Below are 19,170 nucleotides of genomic sequence, written 5' to 3'. Positions count from 1 at the left end.
GATTTTGGTTGTATGTATCTATGTATGTATTAAACTGGGACCTAGAAACGATGGAGAGGCTTAGTCCAACCATAGTCCTGAGTGGTTCACAACCCCACAACAGGCCACAGCAGTCCACCCACCCCACCGCTGCCCCACACTGAACCCAGGGTTACTGTGCAGCTTGGCTCCCAGTGGACTACCCCGGGAATGTCTCATACCAGATGAGTGTAATCCCAAATGTGTGCATGGTAGAATAGTTATGGTGTACGTGTATGTGGAAACAGTGTTTGTTCAGCAACTACCGACACATTGTAACTGAGGCAGAATAAGGGGAACCAGCCCGCATTCGCCGAGGTAGATGGAAAACCGCCTTAAAAACCACCCACAGGCTGGCCCGCACACCGGGCCTCGACGCTACTCTGCTGGGTGGATTCGTGCCAAGGACCGACATGCCTTCCTGCTTGGGAATCAGTCCGTTAGACCATGCGCTAGCTGGGCGGGCCTGATATTGGTTACTTCAAGTTCATTTGGTCAGAACTCATGAAGCTGTAGAGTCATGACCTCCTACCATCCACAGTCACCTTCCCTGTCCCCAATCATCTGGAATTAAGTGGATAAAACAGCAATAATTGGAAACGAAATTACGAGGAGCTGTGACATAATATCGTAAACCAGAGTGCACTGGATACACGCCTCCAGCTTCGCTCAGGCCCATGAAACACTCCGTCGAGCTATAGAGTAACAGCGAGCACCACAGCTGTTGCACCTCTGAGTCTTACCTTGACTGAGAGTGGACTGCCACGGTACTGAGTATAAAGTTCACGGCAAAGTCCGAGACCATATTGTTTTGGCAATTATAATGATTGAAACATTTATTTTATTTCTTTTATAATCCATAAATGAGGCACTGTTGAAACAGCATCATCATATCTGTGGTAAAACGAGAACAAAATTATTTAAGGAAGAAACAAGTTCAAAATGCGGTAGACATTACTTGTCTTGAGCAAATGAATATGGCAAACAGAGAGGTACCATAAAGATTCCCTCAAAGAAACTGTTGTCCATTTTGCCGTCTTATCTATATTTCTTTGCACAAACGAAACTGTCAAACTGAATACTCCACACAGCTCATGATTAAATAGGCCACCGTTGAACGAGATGACGTTACTTGTGAACCGCATCACGGACGGCGCCAGCTTTTCATTTCCTCATTTTGGCAGTCCTGGTGATCCACTCGAGGAAGGAGGTTACTCTGGCGTAAGCGGAGGGTTTAGCTGTGTCGCAGTCCGCGGACCCAAAGCTGACCACGCCGATCTGCTTGAAACCGTCTTTCGTTTTGATAACAAGTGCACTACCGCTGTCGCCCTGCAACGAAAAAAAAATTTTTCTTTCATACATATAATGCAGTTCTGCTGCAAGTATTGAGGCAGCTTTCAAGAGAAATCACGCACTGATCCACAAGGGGCTGTGAAATGAAAACGGGACAGATGGAGAAAAAGTAAGTTAAACGTTTATCATTTCAAAAGGAATCGCCATAGTTGTTATTACACTACTGGCCATTAAAATTGCTACATCAAGAAGATGACGAGCTAAAGACGCGAAATTTAACCGACGGGAAGAAGATGCTGTGATATGATTAGCTTTTCAGAGCACTCACACAAGGCTGACGCCGGTGGTGACACCTACAACGTGCTGACATGAGGGAAGTTTCCAACTGATTTCTCATACACAAACATCAGTTGACCGGCGTTGCCTGGTGAAACGTTGTTGTGATGCCTCATGTAAGGAGGAGAAATGCGTACCATCACATTTCCGACTTTGATAAAGGTCGGGTTGTAGCCTACCGCGATTGCGGTTTATCGTATCGCGAGATCCAATGACTGTTAGCAGAATATGGAATCGGTGGGTTCAGGAGGGTAATACGGAGCGTCGTGCTGGATCCCAACGGCGTCGTATTACTAGCAGTCGAGATAACAGGCATCTTAGCCACATGGCTGTAACGGATCGTGCAGCCACGTCTCGATCCCTGAGTCAACATATGGGGACGTTTGCAAGACAAAAACCATCTGCACGAACAGTTCGACGACGTTTGCAGCAGCATGGACTATCAGCTCGGAGACCGTGGCTGCGGTTACCCATGACGCTGCATCACAGACAGGAGCGCCTGCGGTGGTGTACTCGACGACGAATCTGTGTGCACGAATGGCAAAATGTCATTTTTTCTGATGAATCCAGGTTCTGTTTACAGCTTCATGATGGTCACATCCGTGTTTGGCGACATCACGGTGAACGCTCATTGGAAGCCTGTATTCGTCATCGCCATACTGGCGTATCAAACGGCGTGATGGTATGGGATGCCACTGGTTGCACGTCTTGGTCACCTCTTGTTCGCATTGACGGCACTTTGAACAGTGGACGTTGCGTTTCAGATGTGTTACGACCCGCGGCTCTACTCTTCATTCGATCGCTGCGAAACCATACGTTTCAGCAGGATAATGCACGACCGCATGTTGTAGGTCCTGTACGGGACTTTCTGGATACAGATAATGTTCGACTGCTGCCCTGGCCAGCACATTCTCCAGATCTTTCACCAACTGAAAATGTCTGGTCAATGGTGGCCGATCAACTGGCTCCTCACAATACGAGCCATCCAAGCTCTGTTTGAGTCAATGCCCAGGCGTATCAATGCCGTTATTACTGCCAGAGGTGGTTGTTCTGGGTACTGATTTCTCAGGATCTATGCACCCAAACTGCGTGAAAATGTAATCACATGTCAGTTCTAGTATAATATATTTGTCGAATGAATACCCCTTTATCATCTGCATTTCTTCTTGGTGTAGCATTCTTAATGGCCAGTAGTGTACATTGTGATGCAAGACGGACTGCGTCTTCAGGGAAAAGTGTTTGCAGTTGCCTACGGAACCATGACAGTATCCAAGCGACCATCTCTTCGTCTGAAGGAAATCGGCGACCACGAATGTCTTTCTATACGGCTCCAAAATTGTGGAAATCGCATGGCCAGGTATAGGGTCTATATGGAGGAAGTGTGATGGCTTTCCAGCAAAACTTCTGCAGTGTAGTCGAAACAGCTTTGGCAACATGTGTGTGGACCCTGCAACACGGTGATACCGTTTCGACTACCTGATGGCGTGCATCAATTTTAGCGAAACGTCCACTTCCCCCTGTGCATGGACTGAAACGTGCCACCAAGTGCGAACTCGCAGGAATGTTGACAGACAGCGTCATCCCGTTTAAGGATAATGTCGTCAGTGTTGTTCGACTACTTTGCATACGTTTCGCTAGAAAGCCCTCGCTCATATTCCAAAGAGTACCGCTTTCTCCTCATGTGATTTCCATGTCTTTGGAACCCTGAGGAGAGGCAGTCATGGACGTCGATTTACTTCGGACGAAGAGGTGCATGCCAAGTCTTGTGGACAATTACAGACATTTTTCCATGAAGATGTTGACCGTCTTTTCCCACAGCAGGATAAATGCATTATGAGTAATGACAATTAGTGTTGAAATAATTAACAGTTTACTTACTTTTTCCATCTGCTTCGTTCGATTGCACTTTACCCATAAAGAATATACCATATTCATTTGAGAATGCTTCAAGAACTGTAGCGTTTGCTGATGAAACAAGTACAAGGGTTGCCCAGAAAGTAAATCACCGTATTTTTTTCTTCAACAATTCTTTATTGAACATAATGAGAATTACACAGACGAAAGAATGGTGTTTTATCTACAAACCCGATTTCCTCACGTAATCTCCATCCTGTTCTATGGCCTTCCTCCAGCGCGAAACAAGGGCGTTTGTGCCCTGTCAGTACCAGTACTTGTCCTGGCGATGAAGCCAGTGCTTCACTGTGTGAATCACCTCTCATCGTCCTCAAAGGGTTTTCCACAAATGGCCCAAACAAGTGGAAGTCAGAGGGGGCTAGGTCAGGGCCCTAGGGTGGATGATGTAACACTGTCCAGCCTTGTTTTGCGAGGTGTTCAGCAGTCCTCAGACCTTTGTGGTGCCAAGGTTTATCGTGCTGCAGGAAGACATCTCCTGGGTTGCTGGGGCGCTGAAGTCGATGGAAGCGCATCTTGAGTTTTGTTGACATACACTTCTGAATGGCGTCACATCGACGAGAATCAGTCCCAGAACACGGTGATCATAACCTTAACGGCGGAAGCAGCTGCTTTGAATTTTTTCCTCTGTGGGGAGTGGGAATGGCGCCATTCCATCGACTGTCGTTTTGTTGCGGGCTCAAAATGGTGAACCCAGGTTTCATAACCTGTCACAATCCGGGACAAGAAAGCCTCCCCCTCAGCTTCAGAACGTTGCAACAAATCAAGAACAATGTTTGTTCTGTACGATTTGTGATCCACTGTTAGACACCATGGGAGCCCGCCAGAGTGGACGAGCAGTTCTAGGCGCTACAGTCTGGAACCGCGAGACGGCTACGGTCGCAGGTTCGAATCCTGCCTTGGGCATGGATGTGTGTGATGTCCTTAGATTAGTTAAGTTTAAGTAGTTCTAAGTTCTAGGGGACTGATGACCTCAGAAGCTAAGTCCCATAGTGCTCAGAGCCATTTCTGAACACCACGGGACTCATCTTGCACACACTTTAGAATATCCGAGAAAACTGCAGATAACTGCATCCACACTTCCCTTGCTGACTGAGAGATGCGGCGCCAACTGCCTCGCCGTCATGCGTCTGTCCTCGCGAATGACAACATCAGCTCGCTGCAACACGTCAGGTGTGACAGCCGTGGATGGTCTCCCCGACCGCTGCAAATCGTGGAGCTCCGCCGTGCCGCCTTCTGGTGACTAACTGTACTTCTGTCGACAGCAGATGGTCCATAGACTTTTCACAATGACTATTCCCCACACTTTCTCTCTCTCTCTGCAGTGAGAAAGTAAATGAATGCACGTTGCTTGTACCGTACATCAGCTACAAACGCAATTTTGGAACTGTCCTGCAGCAACGCTATCTGTCGGACGTGATGGAAACTTGGTGTGCTCACTCAGGAGACTTCGAATAATACATACGTCAACGTTTCGCATTCGTAGCATTGTTTTCGGCTGAGAAAAAAAATGCGGTGCATTACTTTCTGGGCAAACCTCGTATACTGACGAATGGCGCAAACATACTCATTCAACACAGACAGGGGAATAACGTAACAGATTTAGAGCTGGTTCATAGCAAACAAATCAGCCTTCAATTTTACAAACGTTCCTAAATAATAATGCTATACGTGTTCTGGACCAAATATGCAATTAAATGAGCTTGAAAACTGCATATATTCGAGCAGGTTGCCTGCATTCAGGGTCAGGGTCAATGAGATTTGACTTTGACCTCATGAGGTAGTCAAGCCTCTCTCCCCTCTCCTGACACCCTTTTTGCCTCTTGTCTCACTCTCTCTCCAATCAATCACAGTGAAGTATTACAAACGAAAAGCCAATCAAAGGCTCAAGATGGCAGAAGTAACACAGATGTGTTAGTGGTAAATTAAAAACCCCTTATTACCAACCAATTACAGCAAAGTATTAAAAGAAAGCACCCAGTCAGGATGTAGTCTCAATAAATGAATGTAACAAATAAGTAAATTTACAAGTTACAAGAAGGTAGAACAAACTGAACTGTGTTCTATAGTCCTACACAACCTCCCCTTCCTCTTCCCAACCAGAATGTAGTATTCATATGATGCGCAAAAACAGTGCCATGCTGCATTACTTAATTTTAAACTTAAAAAATTGTGTTTGCATCTATACCTCAGTATTTAATCAGTGTTTTATTACAAAGACGCATATAGCTTCACATTCAAAGATATGTATTATACAGGGTGTTACAAAAAGGTACGGCCAAACTTTCAGGAAACATTCCTCACACACAAATAAAGAAAAGATGTTATGTGGACATGTGTCCGGAAACGCTTAATTTCCATCTTAGAGCTCATTTTAGTTTCGTCCACCTACGCTCAATGGAGCACATCATCATGATTTCATACAGGATACTCTACCTGTGCTGCTAGAACATGTGCCTTTACAAGTACGACACAACATGTGGTTCATGCATGATGGAGCTCCTGCAAATTTCAGTCCAAATGTTCATACGCTTCTCAACAACAGATTCGGTGACCAATGGATTGGTAGAGGCGGACCAATTCCATGACCTCTACGCTCTCCTGACCTCAACCCTCTTGACTTTCATTTATGGGGGCATTTGAAAGCTTTTGTCTACGCAACCCCGGTACCAAATGTAGAGACTCTTCGTGCTCGTATTGTGGACGGATGTGATACAATACGCCATTCTCCAGGGCTGCATCAGTGCATCAGGGATTCAATGCGACGGAGGGTGGATGCATGTATCCTTGCTAATGGAGGACATTTTGAACATTTCCTGTAACAAAGTGTTTGAAGTCACGCTGGTACGTTCTGTTGCTGTGTGTTTCCATTCCATGATTAATGTGATTTGAAGAGAAGTAATAAAATGACCTCTATAACATGGAAAGTAAGCGTTTCCGAACACATGTCCACATAACATATTTTCTTTCTTTGTGTGTGAGGAATGTTTCCTGAAAGTTTGGCCGTACCTTTTTGTAACACCCTGTATACATAAAATGATGTGCACACAACCACCCACCCACCCACACACACACACACACACACACACACACACACACACACACCAGCATTGCCTAATGTATCACATTCCTGTCCTTTCTTCCAATCAGAACCTAGTATTATAGCTGCCATAAAAAGAAACAGCAGATAACAATGGGGCCCCCATCTTTAGTGCACACAACAGTGTTCGAACAAACTGAAATATTATGTAAAACATTCTCGGTTTTCTTGCCGCGCCACTTCAGGATAATATCTCAAGCTTTCGACGATAGCCTCCATCATCATCGTCAGGAGCGACTGACTGTCTTCACTGCTGCTGTCGTGGCCTTATATAGCCCGTGAACGGCTTCTGATTGGCCGGCTTGTGATTGGTCAGCGATTATGTACCTTCCAAGGTTTATGTTCCAAGGGAAGCGGTGGCGCCACCGGGGCACACATTGACACCGTCTGCGACAGCAGCATTCATGAAAACATTGTTCACAGCATCTTCGTCATTTTACACAATTCATATACTTTTTAAAGTGTGTGACGTATTTTCGTTAAATATTTCTGTTTATGAGAACGAAGTCTTTCACGACGGCACTAATATGTAAAACATTCTCGGTTTTCTTGCCGCGCCAATTTGGAATAAAATCTTTTTTAAAAGTCGTATGCGAAATCCCCACCCCCTGCCATGTCTTCACTGTTGTGTCCCCCCTACCCTCCATCTCTACATCCTTCTTCTCCTTCCCCAAGGTGGCTTCCATCAACTCTCCCTCCCGGATGATGCCCTCTCTCCCTCCATTTATGCCTCCTATCAACTCTGATCCTCACTCCCCCCTCCTTTCCTCTGTCCTTTTTCCGGGCTCCCTCTCCCCCCCATCCATCCTCTTTTTTCCCCGCCTACCCTCTCTCTGCCCCCCCTTCTCTCCCCCGAGTCCTTTTGCGTTTCCCTCCTCTGCATTTTCCCATTCCCTCTCGCGTCTGCCCTGCCCCTCCCCCCCCTTATGAGTCATCTCCCTCCTTTTGTTTCCCCCTTTCATTTTTCCTCCCCTCCCTCCTTGTTTTCCCCCTCATCTGTCCAGGTCCACCCCCACCCCCAATCTGCCCTTGGCTATGGTGTGTCCCCTTTGTGCCGACATTTCAGTGCAGTGTTTACAGTGAGTGTTTAGTGTTGTGTGTCTTTTCCAAAGTGTTGCAAACGGACATCATACTGTCGCTGGGTGTGATTTTAGATCTCTTGTGAACAGAAACCAGACTGTCGCCATGTATTTTAATTGTCTGTCTACTATGTTACCTGTCTGCTTCCTGTGTATTTTATTCACTTTGCCTGCCCTTTGTTTTATGTTTTAACTTTCCACAATTTTCCGCAGTTTTACAATTTAAGTCACCGTTTTATCGCCTGGTTTTATTGTTTCTTATCTTCTTTCTTACGTTTTAAAAAGTCTGTAGGCTGCAGAGCAGCGTAATAAGCTGCTGTCAGCCTGCCCCCTTTGGGGGGAATCGAAACTCAATAAAGGAAAAAAAAATCGTTTGTAGACTGGGTTCATCAGTCACCTTGGGCGACTTCATTCAAAGCTACTTCATTCAAATCTAGACGCTGATCAGGCAGAACATTATGACCACCTACCCAGTAGCCAGTATGTACGCCTTTGACATGGGTAACAGTGTCGACATGTCATGGCATGGAAGCAATGAGGCCCTGATAGTTCGCTGGAGGGAATTGGGACCACATCAGCACGCACAAATCATCTAATTTCCGTAAATTCTAGGGAGGGAAGTGACAAGCTCTGGTTCTGCATTCAATCAGATGCCAGAAGTGTTCGGTGGGGTTCAGATCTGACGAGTTGGGGGGAGGTGTCATCGCATCAATTGGAACTCGCAACTGTGTTCCTCGAACTGTTCCATCAAACTCCTGGCCTTTTGACATGGCACACTGTGTTGTTGAAAAATGCTACTGTCATTGGGAAAGATGATCATCATGAAGGGGTGTGCGTGGTCTGCAGCCAGTGTATGATACTCCTTGGCCATCTTGGCGACTTCCACAGGCTCCACTGGACCCATGGATGTCCAGTTGAACATGATGGAGCCACCACCACCTCGTTTCCATCCCACAGCTGTTCCTCTGGAAGATGACGTATTCGCGCCCTCCCATCACCATGATGAAGAAAGCTCTGGGATTCATCAGACCGTGCAATGCTCTGCCACTGCATCAATGTCCATTGCCGATGGTCACGTGCCCATTTCAGTCGTAGTTGCCGATGTCGTGGTGTTAATTGGCACATGCACAGATCGTCAGCTGCAGACGCCCATAATTAGGAGTGTACAGTGCGCTGTGTGCTCAGACACACTCGTACTCTGTCCAGCATTACAGTCTGGAAACATCCCCCAGGCTGTGGCTAAGCCATGTCTCCACAATATCCTTTCTTTCAGGAGTGCTAGTTCTGCAAGGTTCGCAGGAGAGCTTCTGTAAAGTTCGGAAGGTAGGAGACGAGATACTGGCAGAAGTAAAGCTGTGAGGGCCAGGCGTGAGTCGTGCTTTGGTAGCTCAGATGGTAGAGCACTTGCCCGCGAAAGGCAAAGGTCCCGAGTTCGAGTCTCGGTCGGGCACACATTTTTAATCTGCCAGGAAGATTCATTAAAGTCTGATGTTAGTTCCGCCACAATTCGCTGCCTGCCCTGTTTTACCAATCCGCTCAGCCCACAACATCTGACATCTATAATGAGGGTGGCTGCCAAACTCCGTGTCTGGACGTGGTTTCCCTTTGGTTTCGCCACATATTGAGGACACTATCCACAGTACTCCTCGAGCACCTGACAAGTTGTGCACTTTCCAAAATGTTCATGCCAAGCCTCCATGCTATCACAGATTGCCCTCAGTGAAACTCAGATAGATTGCACGTCTTCCCCATTCTACACACAGACAGCATGCTCACTGATAGCACAGCTCTACAAAATAAATTTTTTTTTTCGTTGCCAGGGAAGTTTGAACGAAAATGGGATATTGTTATGATACTCATTCCGAGTATATTTGTACTTTTTCCAAATTGGCTCTGGTTTTTGAGATATAGGTTATTTGTGGAAATGAGAGTTTCATGTGGATAATATCGACTGCAGGGTCCATATATGGTGTAATGTATTTGCTACCTGTTTTTTAATTAGTGATATTGTACTATCTTTATTAAACAATTGTGCTCAGGGAGTGCATCTGTGTGGTTGAGGATTACATCATGCAAACATCACACTGTCAGCATGTGTTCAGTCCTGTTGTGTGGTGCGTGTGTTGAAGATATTGAGGATTGTGCAGATTTGAATTCGGCGGTACTCGACATTCATTTGTTGGCCGAGGTAATCCCCGCAACAGCCGATAGGTAGCGTTCAGTGTAAAAAAGAAAAATGGCGATGGTCGAAAGTCACACACATGTGCAGTGCAGCTTCAAGGAGATAGAACCTTTTCATCGTGACGTAGCAAATAAGAGGTGAGTATTCATTTCACACAAAACAATTAATGATGTTTGTTGGATGTGATTGACATGCAAATACAATAAAGTTCTGCATAATATGTAGTATTTGTGCAATTTTGTTTTAGGAAAACATGAGTTCTTCACGCCGTCTTTGCGTGAACCATCCAGATGAGTTCTGCTACATTTGTGGTGAATACGTTCTTCAAAAGAACAGGAAGAATATCACTCCTTTTGTGAAGGAAGCGTATCTGGCATATTTCGGAATTAAACTTGGAGATCAAGACAAGGCGTGGGCACCCCATAAAGTTTGTAAATGCTGTGTGGAGTGCTTACGGCAGTGGACAAAACGAAAAAGGAAAAGCTTAAACTTCGGAGTGCCTATGGTATGGCGAGAGCAGAAGAACCATACAGATGATTGCTATTTTTGCATTGTTAATGTGAAAGGTTTTAATAGGTTCAAAAAACGAAAGTGGGAATATCCCGATTTGGAGTCAGCAAGAAGACCGGTGGTGCACAGCAACGATGTTCCTGTACCAACCTTCACAACATTACCCACGCTAACATCATCAGATGACGATGTACACGGCGAGGAATGTACAAGTAGTGGTTCGGAATACGAAGGACGTGAGACACAACCCCAGCAGTTCGACCAGAAGGAGCTCAGTGACTTGATACGAGAACTCAATCTTTCAAAGCAAGCATCAGAACTCTTAGCATCCAGGCTTAAGGAAAAGAACTGTCTTCATCCAAGTGTTAAAATAACAGCTTACCGGACGAGAGAAGAAAACCTTCTTCCATACTTCAACCAAGAAGAGGTTATAGTGTATTGCAGCAATATACCTGGACTTTTACTTGAATTGGGGCTGCCGGAATATAGACCAGAGGACTGGCGTCTCTTCATAGACAGTTCCACTAGAAGTTTAAAATGTGTTCTCCTACACAATGGCAATCGTTACGCATCTATTCCAATTGCCCACTCAACAAAACTTTGTGAAGCATATGCTAACATCAAGATGGTTCTGCAGAAAATTCAGTATATGCAGCACCAGTGGTTGATTTGTGTTGATTTGAAAATGGCGAACTTCTTGCTTGGACAACAAAGTGGATACACAAAGCACCCATGTTTTATCTGCATGTGGGATAGTAGGGCAAAGCACGAACATTGGAAGCAGAAAACATGGCCTCCAAGGGAACATATGGCTGTTGGTGAAGCAAACATCATTAATGAACCTCTGGTTATTAGGGACAAGATTGTTCTTCCACCATTACATATTAAGTTAGGACTAATGAAGCAATTCACCAAAGCTTTAGACAGAAATGGTAATTGCTTCACATACATCTGCAATACGTTCCATGGACTCAGTAGTGAAAAACTTAAGGCAGGAATATTTGTTGGTCCTCAAATTCGCAGGCTCATCAACGATACCAATTTTACAAGTGTCATGACTGTCACTGAAGCATCGGCCTGGAACAGTTTTGTCGCTGTTGTAAAATGTTTTTTTGGGCAATGATAAAGCTCCCAATAACGAGGAACTGGTCAAAAACATGCTCACTAACTTTCAAAACTTAGGAGCTAACATGAGCATAAAATTGCACTTCCTTCACAGCCACTTGGATCGATTTCCTCGTAATCTAGGTGATTTCAGTGAGGAACAAGGAGAGCGGTTCCATCAAGATATGAAAGGAATAGAGGAAAGATATAAAGGAAGATGGGACAGGCATATGATGGCATATTATTGCTGGAATCTGCAACGTGACTGTTCTGAAGAGACCTATAAAAGGAAAGCGTGCAGGAAGCGGTTCGTCATGGACGGAAAATGATATACTTATAGAGAAACTTTTCAATTATGTTTTATACGTGGACAAATGCCTATCAGGTTTTCATAGAAGCTATTTATAAAGATTATTTTCTTTTTTCATTGTAGTTTGTAGCGCTTGAGTTCAGTATTAGCAATTTTTTCTAATTTTTTGAATAAATCATGCATTATCTCAAAAACTAGAGCCAAACTGCATAAATGGTTGCTATATTCGTCCTCAGCACCACTAACCCATCCTAAAGCCACTCAAATATCCTTGGCAAGAAAATGAGTGTTGACCAGTGTAGTACATGCACCATGTGTGTGTCTGACTAGCAGTCATCCCTCGCCAGATGACACTGCTATTGCCTGCATGGATTGGTATCAATAGTAAGAAGGTGCTCATGATGTTCTGGCTGATTGGTGTATGTTGGTAACACGTAGTTGCTAAAGACGAATTTTGCTTTATATATTATTCCACTATCTCAGAGAAACGCAAAATGCTATCAATTGCTGATTTATGCCCTCAGTTGCTTACTGCCACCAGCAGATGTCTGCACTGGTAAAAATGATCGGAGATAGATCAGCGGCCTGCACTTGGTGTACAACACAAAAGAGTTTTAACAAATTATTTTCCAAATACATGCCACTTGTCAAAAGCCACAACATTAAAAAAAATCACCAAAATACACCAGCATTGTAAAAAAGGGCATTAATTACGTCATATATTACAATGTTTACTGCAACTATCACGATGTTGTGTTTCACACATGTCTGTCAAATTCGCATCCAAACAATATGATTGTGAGTAGATATGCTGAGGGAGTTCCGGTATGCATTGCATTGTTGCCAGATTACCCTCTCTCCATCCTGTCTCCCCAAAATGACGTCGTGTACTGTAGGCAGGTTCCCCAAGCTTCTCTCCTCACATCGCCAATGACATCGGGCGATTGCCCTACGTACAATCTAGCGAAAAATTAAAAATTTGGCAGGAAAATCAAAATTTCACAAAAATTAAGAAATCCAAAATAGGACATTGTTGTTTTGGTATGGAATTCGAAAATTCAAGATGGCAAATCTAGATGGCGACCTTTGCCTACTGGTCTGGGGTGTATGACATCAGAAACGAAGATTGTGACTGAAGATGGCTGACCTAGGATAATGGAGCAGCTTCATGATGTCAGAATCCGAGGTGATGATTCTAGATGGCTGACTTGGAATACAACATAGTCTGCACTGTTGGCAGATTTTCCGAGTTTTCGCATGATGTCACTCACCTAAGACAAATGATGTCCGTTTCCCTGTTACACTAAAGACGTTTTTCTCCTGCCAGTTTGAGCCTCTGGTTTTAGGACAAAAGACATTGACCTGCAGGGTCACCTTCCTTCCACCTGAATCACAAGAGAGAAACGGTATTTCTTCCCCCTTCTCACCCCCTCACCCACCCCCCCCCCCACCCCCAATTGCAATTCCAAGTTTGTCTGCTATTCACAACTGGGACAAAAGGTGTTTCCACAATCGCTTGAAGCCCATCTGGTAGTCAAAGGATGCCAGCTGAGCCTGTTAGCTACATGTAGATGTTTTCAACCAGCAGATAGTAGCCAGTCTGAAGCTGAATGCTGACCTACTTTCAGTTCATTTGAAGCAAATTCAATTGAAATTACATTAACACAGCATTGTAAAAATAGGGCATTGTTTACATCATATATCACAATGTTTGCTTCAACTATCATGATGCTATGTTCCACAGACGTCCATCAAATTCGTGTCCAAACAACATCATAATCATTAGGGGATTCAGGCACACTTTGGATTGTTGCCAGATTCCCATTTCCCTATCCTGTCTCCCTAGTATGTTATCATGTACTGTATGTAGGTCCCAACACTCTTCTTCCCACGCCCAGAGATAAAGGCTAATTGACCTATCTACAAAGTGGTGGGAGATTCAAAATATGGGGAAAAATTAAAAATTTTGCAGGAAATTCAAAATTTGTCAGAAAATTCAAAAATCCAAAATAGGCCATTGTCATATTGGTGTGAAATTCAAGATGACGATCCTAGATTTTTTATTTTAAATTCAAACACAGTTCAGAATCAGAGTCCCCTTGCATTGTTGCCAGATTCCCCTTTCCCTATCCTGTCTCCCTGTTATCATGTACTGTATGTAGGTCCCAACACTCTTCTTCCCACACCCAGAGATAAAGGCTAATTGACCTATCTACAAAGTGGTGGGAGATTCAAAATATGGGGAAAAATTAAAAATTTTGCAGGAAATTCAAAATTTGTCAGAAAATTCAAAAATCCAAAATAGGCCATTGTCATATTGGTGTGAAATTCAAGATGACGATCCTAGATTTTTTATTTTAAATTCAAACACAGTTCAGAATCAGAGTCCCCTTGCATTGTTGCCAGATTCCCCTTTCCCTATCCTGTCTCCCTGTTATCATGTACTGTATGTAGGTCCCAACACTCTTCTTCCCACACCCAGAGATAAAGGCTAATTGACCTATCTACAAAGTGGTGGGAGATTCAAAATATGGGGAAAAATTAAAAATTTTGCAGGAAATTCAAAATTTGTCAGAAAATTCAAAAATCCAAAATAGGCCATTGTCATGTTGGTGTGAAATTCAAGATGACGATCCTAGATTTTTTTATTTTAAATTCAAACATAGTTCAGAATCAGAGTCCCCTTTAAAAATCTGCCTAGCCCAAATGTCCAAATATGCGACCATAAGTTTGGATTTGTCTACTTGTATTATAACAGGAATGTTTATGACTTTAAAAGGGTGAGCCCCTTCTCTGCAGTCACAAAATTCCCGAGCCCCAGGCTGGTTGGGAAATCGAGTTTATGTCACCACCTGAGGGAAGTGTCTCAGTTGCTGAGTTGTGAGCAACCAATATTCTGCACATTATCAGCCAATCATTGTCAACATAACAAGAGCACCACTCGCTGTAGTGACGCCATTGCTGCCACCAGTTGCCTCACTACAGTAGAGAGAACTGTGTATCTAGCCTCCAAAGCTCCACACTTTTTTTCTTTTTTGTTATTTCATCCCTCTCATTCCATATGAGCTGTCAGTGGTAGAATATTCTGCTCCTCAGCCAAGATCATTCTGCATAATGTAACAAAAATGGGGCAGGGGGTAATATGAGGACTGGTTTCGTTTTAAATTACGAAGGTTAATGATGGACAGCTAAAAGGATGAAAAATATATACAATTTAAAAAACACAAATACGCAAATACAATGTGGCGATTGTCTTCTATGAAAAAACAGTGGAGCACTACACCTTCACTTAACAACTGGAGGACCTGCACTTTGTGAGAAGTATTGTAGATGTTGAGAAGTGTGGGGAAGTTATGGAGATGATAGGTAGGAGGTGCAGTGGATAGTGGGAATAGAGGTGATGGGAAAGACACAGGGTGAAGAGGAGTAGGAGGAGGATATGGCGTGTGGGAAAGGTAGTGGTAAAAGAATAAATGGATAGGGGTAGATAGAGAGGGAAAAGGAGGGAGGAGCCCTGATATGGAGTGAGATAGGTGGGGAAGGATTAAAGCTGGTAGGAGAGATAAATTTCAGGGCAGATCTTACCTTCTGGGGAAGGAGTGAGTTGAAGTTGCATTGAGATGGGGTATAGAGTGTGTGAAGGTGCAGTAGCATACCAGTGTTGAGAGGTGAGACAATGGGGTTATTGGAATCTAGTTTGCAGATAATATAGGAACTGTGGAGGTGTTTGATGTGGGTGACAAGAGGTAGGAACATGATGAGGTAGTGGGGGATCCATGTGGGGGAAGGTAAATAGATATGGAAAGTGAGATGGAATACATTGCATGGCATTAGAGGATGTGGAGGGACTTTGGTAGGTTGGAGAGCCATGCAACATTTGCATGAAAGAGGATGAGTCAGATCAGGATTTTGTAGGTGTGAAGAATGGTGGGGGTTGTGATCCCTCAGTTCAGCCGGTTAGTAGTTTCAGTCTATTGTGGGCTTTCTGTTGAACGATTAGTGGATGATGTTCCCACATTAGTTTCTGAACAAGAGTTAGTCCAAGATATTTTAACATGGTAGTTAACTGCATAGGATGGTTTTAAATTGTAAGATAGAAGTCATAGAAGGTGAGGGTGGTTCATTCTGTAATTATTGCCTCGGTTTTGGAGTGGTTGATCTTGAGGAGTCATTGGTTACAGCTAGAGGTAAACTGATTGAAGTCGATTTGGAGGGAAAGCTGGAATTTCTAGAGTGTAGGGTAGCGTGTGCAGAAAGAGGTATTATCAGAATACTAAGAGGACTGGTAAGGATGGTTGGGGTGTATCAGCAGTGTAAAGGAGATAAAAGAGAGAAGAGAGGACAGAGCCTTGGGGCTCTCCCGCAATAGGATGGAAGGTATGGAAATTGGTATTGTTAACAGTGACAAAGAATGGATGATTAGATAGGAAGGATGCAATGACATGGGCTTCGTTAATGTGCATATGTCTGGAGTTTTAAAGGGAAACTGGAGTGCCTATAGGGTCATAAGCTTTTTCTAGGTTGAGGGATAAAAACATAGTGGAATTTTCGGTAGTTGAGTTGGTGTGATAAGAGATGGATGAGACGCAGTAGCTTGTCATCAGAGGAGAAATTGGGTAACAAGAAGAATGTGGTTTGTCCAATGTTGATAGATGTGTCAGGAGAGGAAGGATTTGAGGACCTTGCTAAACACTGATGTGAGACAGATGGGGCAGAAGGGAAAGTATCAGTAGGAGGTTTGTGTGGTTCGAGGAAAGGTAGGATTTTGGATGTTTTCCATTGTTGAGGATAGTAACCTCTGGTGAGGATACTAGTGTAAAGGGCTGCAATGGTGGTCAGAAAGGAGAGGAAGCATTCTTTCAGGTATCTGTAAGTAATGCAGTTGTGACTGGGGGAAGTTTTGCAATTTTTGTGGAACACTTGTTTCATGTTGTATTAGTGCATTTAATTCTGTTTGTGTTGTGTTGTCCAAGTATTCATAGCTGGGGGCCAGAGGTGGGACAGCGATATTTGTACATTAGTGGATGTTAGGCAAAAGTTTGTCATCGAAATGTGGAGTCATCAGGGATGGAGAAGATGTCAGACAAATAGGATGGAAAATGATAAGCTCTGCTCAGGTTGTTAGGTAAGGGAAGGTTCCCATAGAGAAGTGGCTAGTGAGGTATGGGGTTATTGCCAGTGAGTGGAGTGAATGCTTTCCAGTACTTTGAAGGCTTAATGGGGAGTGTAGCACTGAGTCTGGAGCATGTCTGGCGCGAGTTCCCACTTTTTTTTTTTTTTTTTTTTGCATTTAAAGATTTCCTGATATGTCTCAATATTTTATGGTGGTGTGTGAGTGTATACCAATCATGAATCTGAAAAAAGGAGCAGTACATATAATGGGGTTCTCAGAAGAGTGGTTGGGCTTGTAGGAAAGGGTGGCGCAATAAGGATATATGTATGGTATTGGTAGAATTTGAGGGGATAAAGCGTCTGACAAGGTCTGCTGCAGAAAGGATGTAGCATGAGGTATATCATCAGGTCGCTGGAGGATAGGGGGTTGCTTCCGGTCTGTATTTCTATGGATTTCTAATAGACATTCCAGTTGGTGTGGCATTAGTCTTGGATAACTCCTTGATGGAGATTGGGATAGGATGGGTAAGGATGAGGTTGTGTGGAGGATTTGGTGAGAATTAAAAGTAGGTGGTCTCTTCCAGTGGGGTGTCTAATGGGGTTGGGAGGTGCTAGCATGACACTGGTGTTACTTTCAGAACACGTGAGGTGTGGGATGGGAACAATGTCACCTTGCTGGGAATCAGTAAACTGATGACACCACTGTAGTTCTGTGGGTGATCTACTATGGATGATGAGGTCAATGGCAATAATATAGGTGGAAAAGGTACAATCTATGTAGGTGAGGAAGTTTCAGGGGGTTGGGTGATTGGGTTGCATGTAGATGGTGGAGCAGGTAATGGTTAAGATTTGGAAAAAGAGGTTAAGTATACGGTATTTGGTGGGAGTATAATATAACGTTGTGGATGAGCAGAGATGTTCTTGTCGCAAATTGAAACTCCACCTCAGGGTAGGGGAAGGGGTTATCTGTGTGGTGTAGAGTGTAGGGAGAGATTCAGATAGTGTGATAAGGTTGGAGGGGTATTTCATTAAGGATAGACGTATGGACGCTATGTTGGGATACAGTATGCATTAAAAGATGTTTATTGATGGGGAGGGAGCGGATGTTGTGGTACAGGATTTTTTAGTGCTGCCTCACCATTATAAAGAACAAGACAGGTTTGTGTAGGTGAGATCTAAGGAGGTTTAGATGAGGATGTCATGGTGGGTGAAGATGAAATGGACATGGTAGTAGGCAGCTTCAGTGTTGAGATGGAAGATGGACTGAGTAGTAAGGAAATTTGTTGGAGGCTGTGTAGACATTGGAATGGGTAGGTGTTTTGAAGGACGATCGTAATTAATTTGATAATAAGCACTGGGAGTTGGGTAGAAGGAATTGTTGGGGCGACTGGGGATATCAGTTGGATGGATTGGGACAGTGACCTCAGATCTGGCAGGTTGTGTCTTAGCTTTGCATTTTGCAGAGTAAGTGAGGTGGGAGCCATTGGAGGTGTTACAGGTAGGAGGGGATGCTAGGTTAGGGAACTGTTTAAGAAAATGTGAGGCTTTGCAGTGTGGACAGGTAGGTGAGTTTTTACAGTCTGCAGTAAGGTATTCATTGTAACAGAAGGATTTTTGGCAGGGGTAGGACTGATGATTGGATTTTGAAGGCTCTACCTTGTAGCAACAGTGATAGATCTGGGCTCCCTCTTTAAGGAGAAGGTCTATGGTGGTGGAAGATTCAGGGAAAATATGGTCAAGATGAGTGGGACCATGTCATTATTGACACATAGGGCTTGTTGGACTTCTCAATCGAGGTGGTTGCTCAGCTCAGATGCGACTTCCTCATCTATGATTTCAAGGTCGACTTTTGTGATCCCTGTGGTGAGGGTGGGAGAACAGCAGGGAGATTGAGGTTGTTTAGCACTGCGTGTGGTGGGGAGAGGCTTTGGGACCATAGGTAATGTGAGGAATTTTGGGGAGCAAGGCTGTATGGAAGTTGGGGTTTAGGGACTTCAGTAAGACAGAGTCTCTTTTTGGGATGATTTATTGCCTGTGGAGATTGGATAAGTATTTTTTGATTTAGAAGGAGGAACTTTGGGTAAGGGCTGGAGAGGATGAAGGTGTAGATGGTAGGGGAAGAAGTTTGAGAGGGAGCTGTATCCACATACTGTCTTCAGGTTGAGTTAGTGGTTTTTAAAGTGTGGGAGTGGGAGAGATGTCAGTGGTTTGACGT

The 19,170-nt window shown here is 44.0% G+C and overlaps 1 protein-coding gene across 1 annotated transcript in view; it reads right to left on the bottom strand.

Moving 5' to 3' along the window:
• Positions 1-1,182: 1,182 nt before the first annotated feature.
• LOC126426560 (collagenase-like) overlaps positions 1,183-19,170 on the bottom strand; it is a 137,831-nt gene continuing 119,843 nt past the window's right edge. Inside the window, exon 5 of the mRNA XM_050088459.1 lies at positions 1,183-1,347. Within this exon, the coding sequence (XP_049944416.1) occupies positions 1,183-1,347 (165 nt within the window). The remainder of the gene's footprint in view (positions 1,348-19,170) is intronic.

The sequence above is a fragment of the Schistocerca serialis genome, chromosome 11 (assembly GCF_023864345.2).
Source record: "Schistocerca serialis cubense isolate TAMUIC-IGC-003099 chromosome 11, iqSchSeri2.2, whole genome shotgun sequence".
NCBI lineage: Eukaryota > Metazoa > Arthropoda > Insecta > Orthoptera > Acrididae > Schistocerca > Schistocerca serialis.
This window is presented reverse-complemented; position numbering and strand designations above follow the sequence as displayed.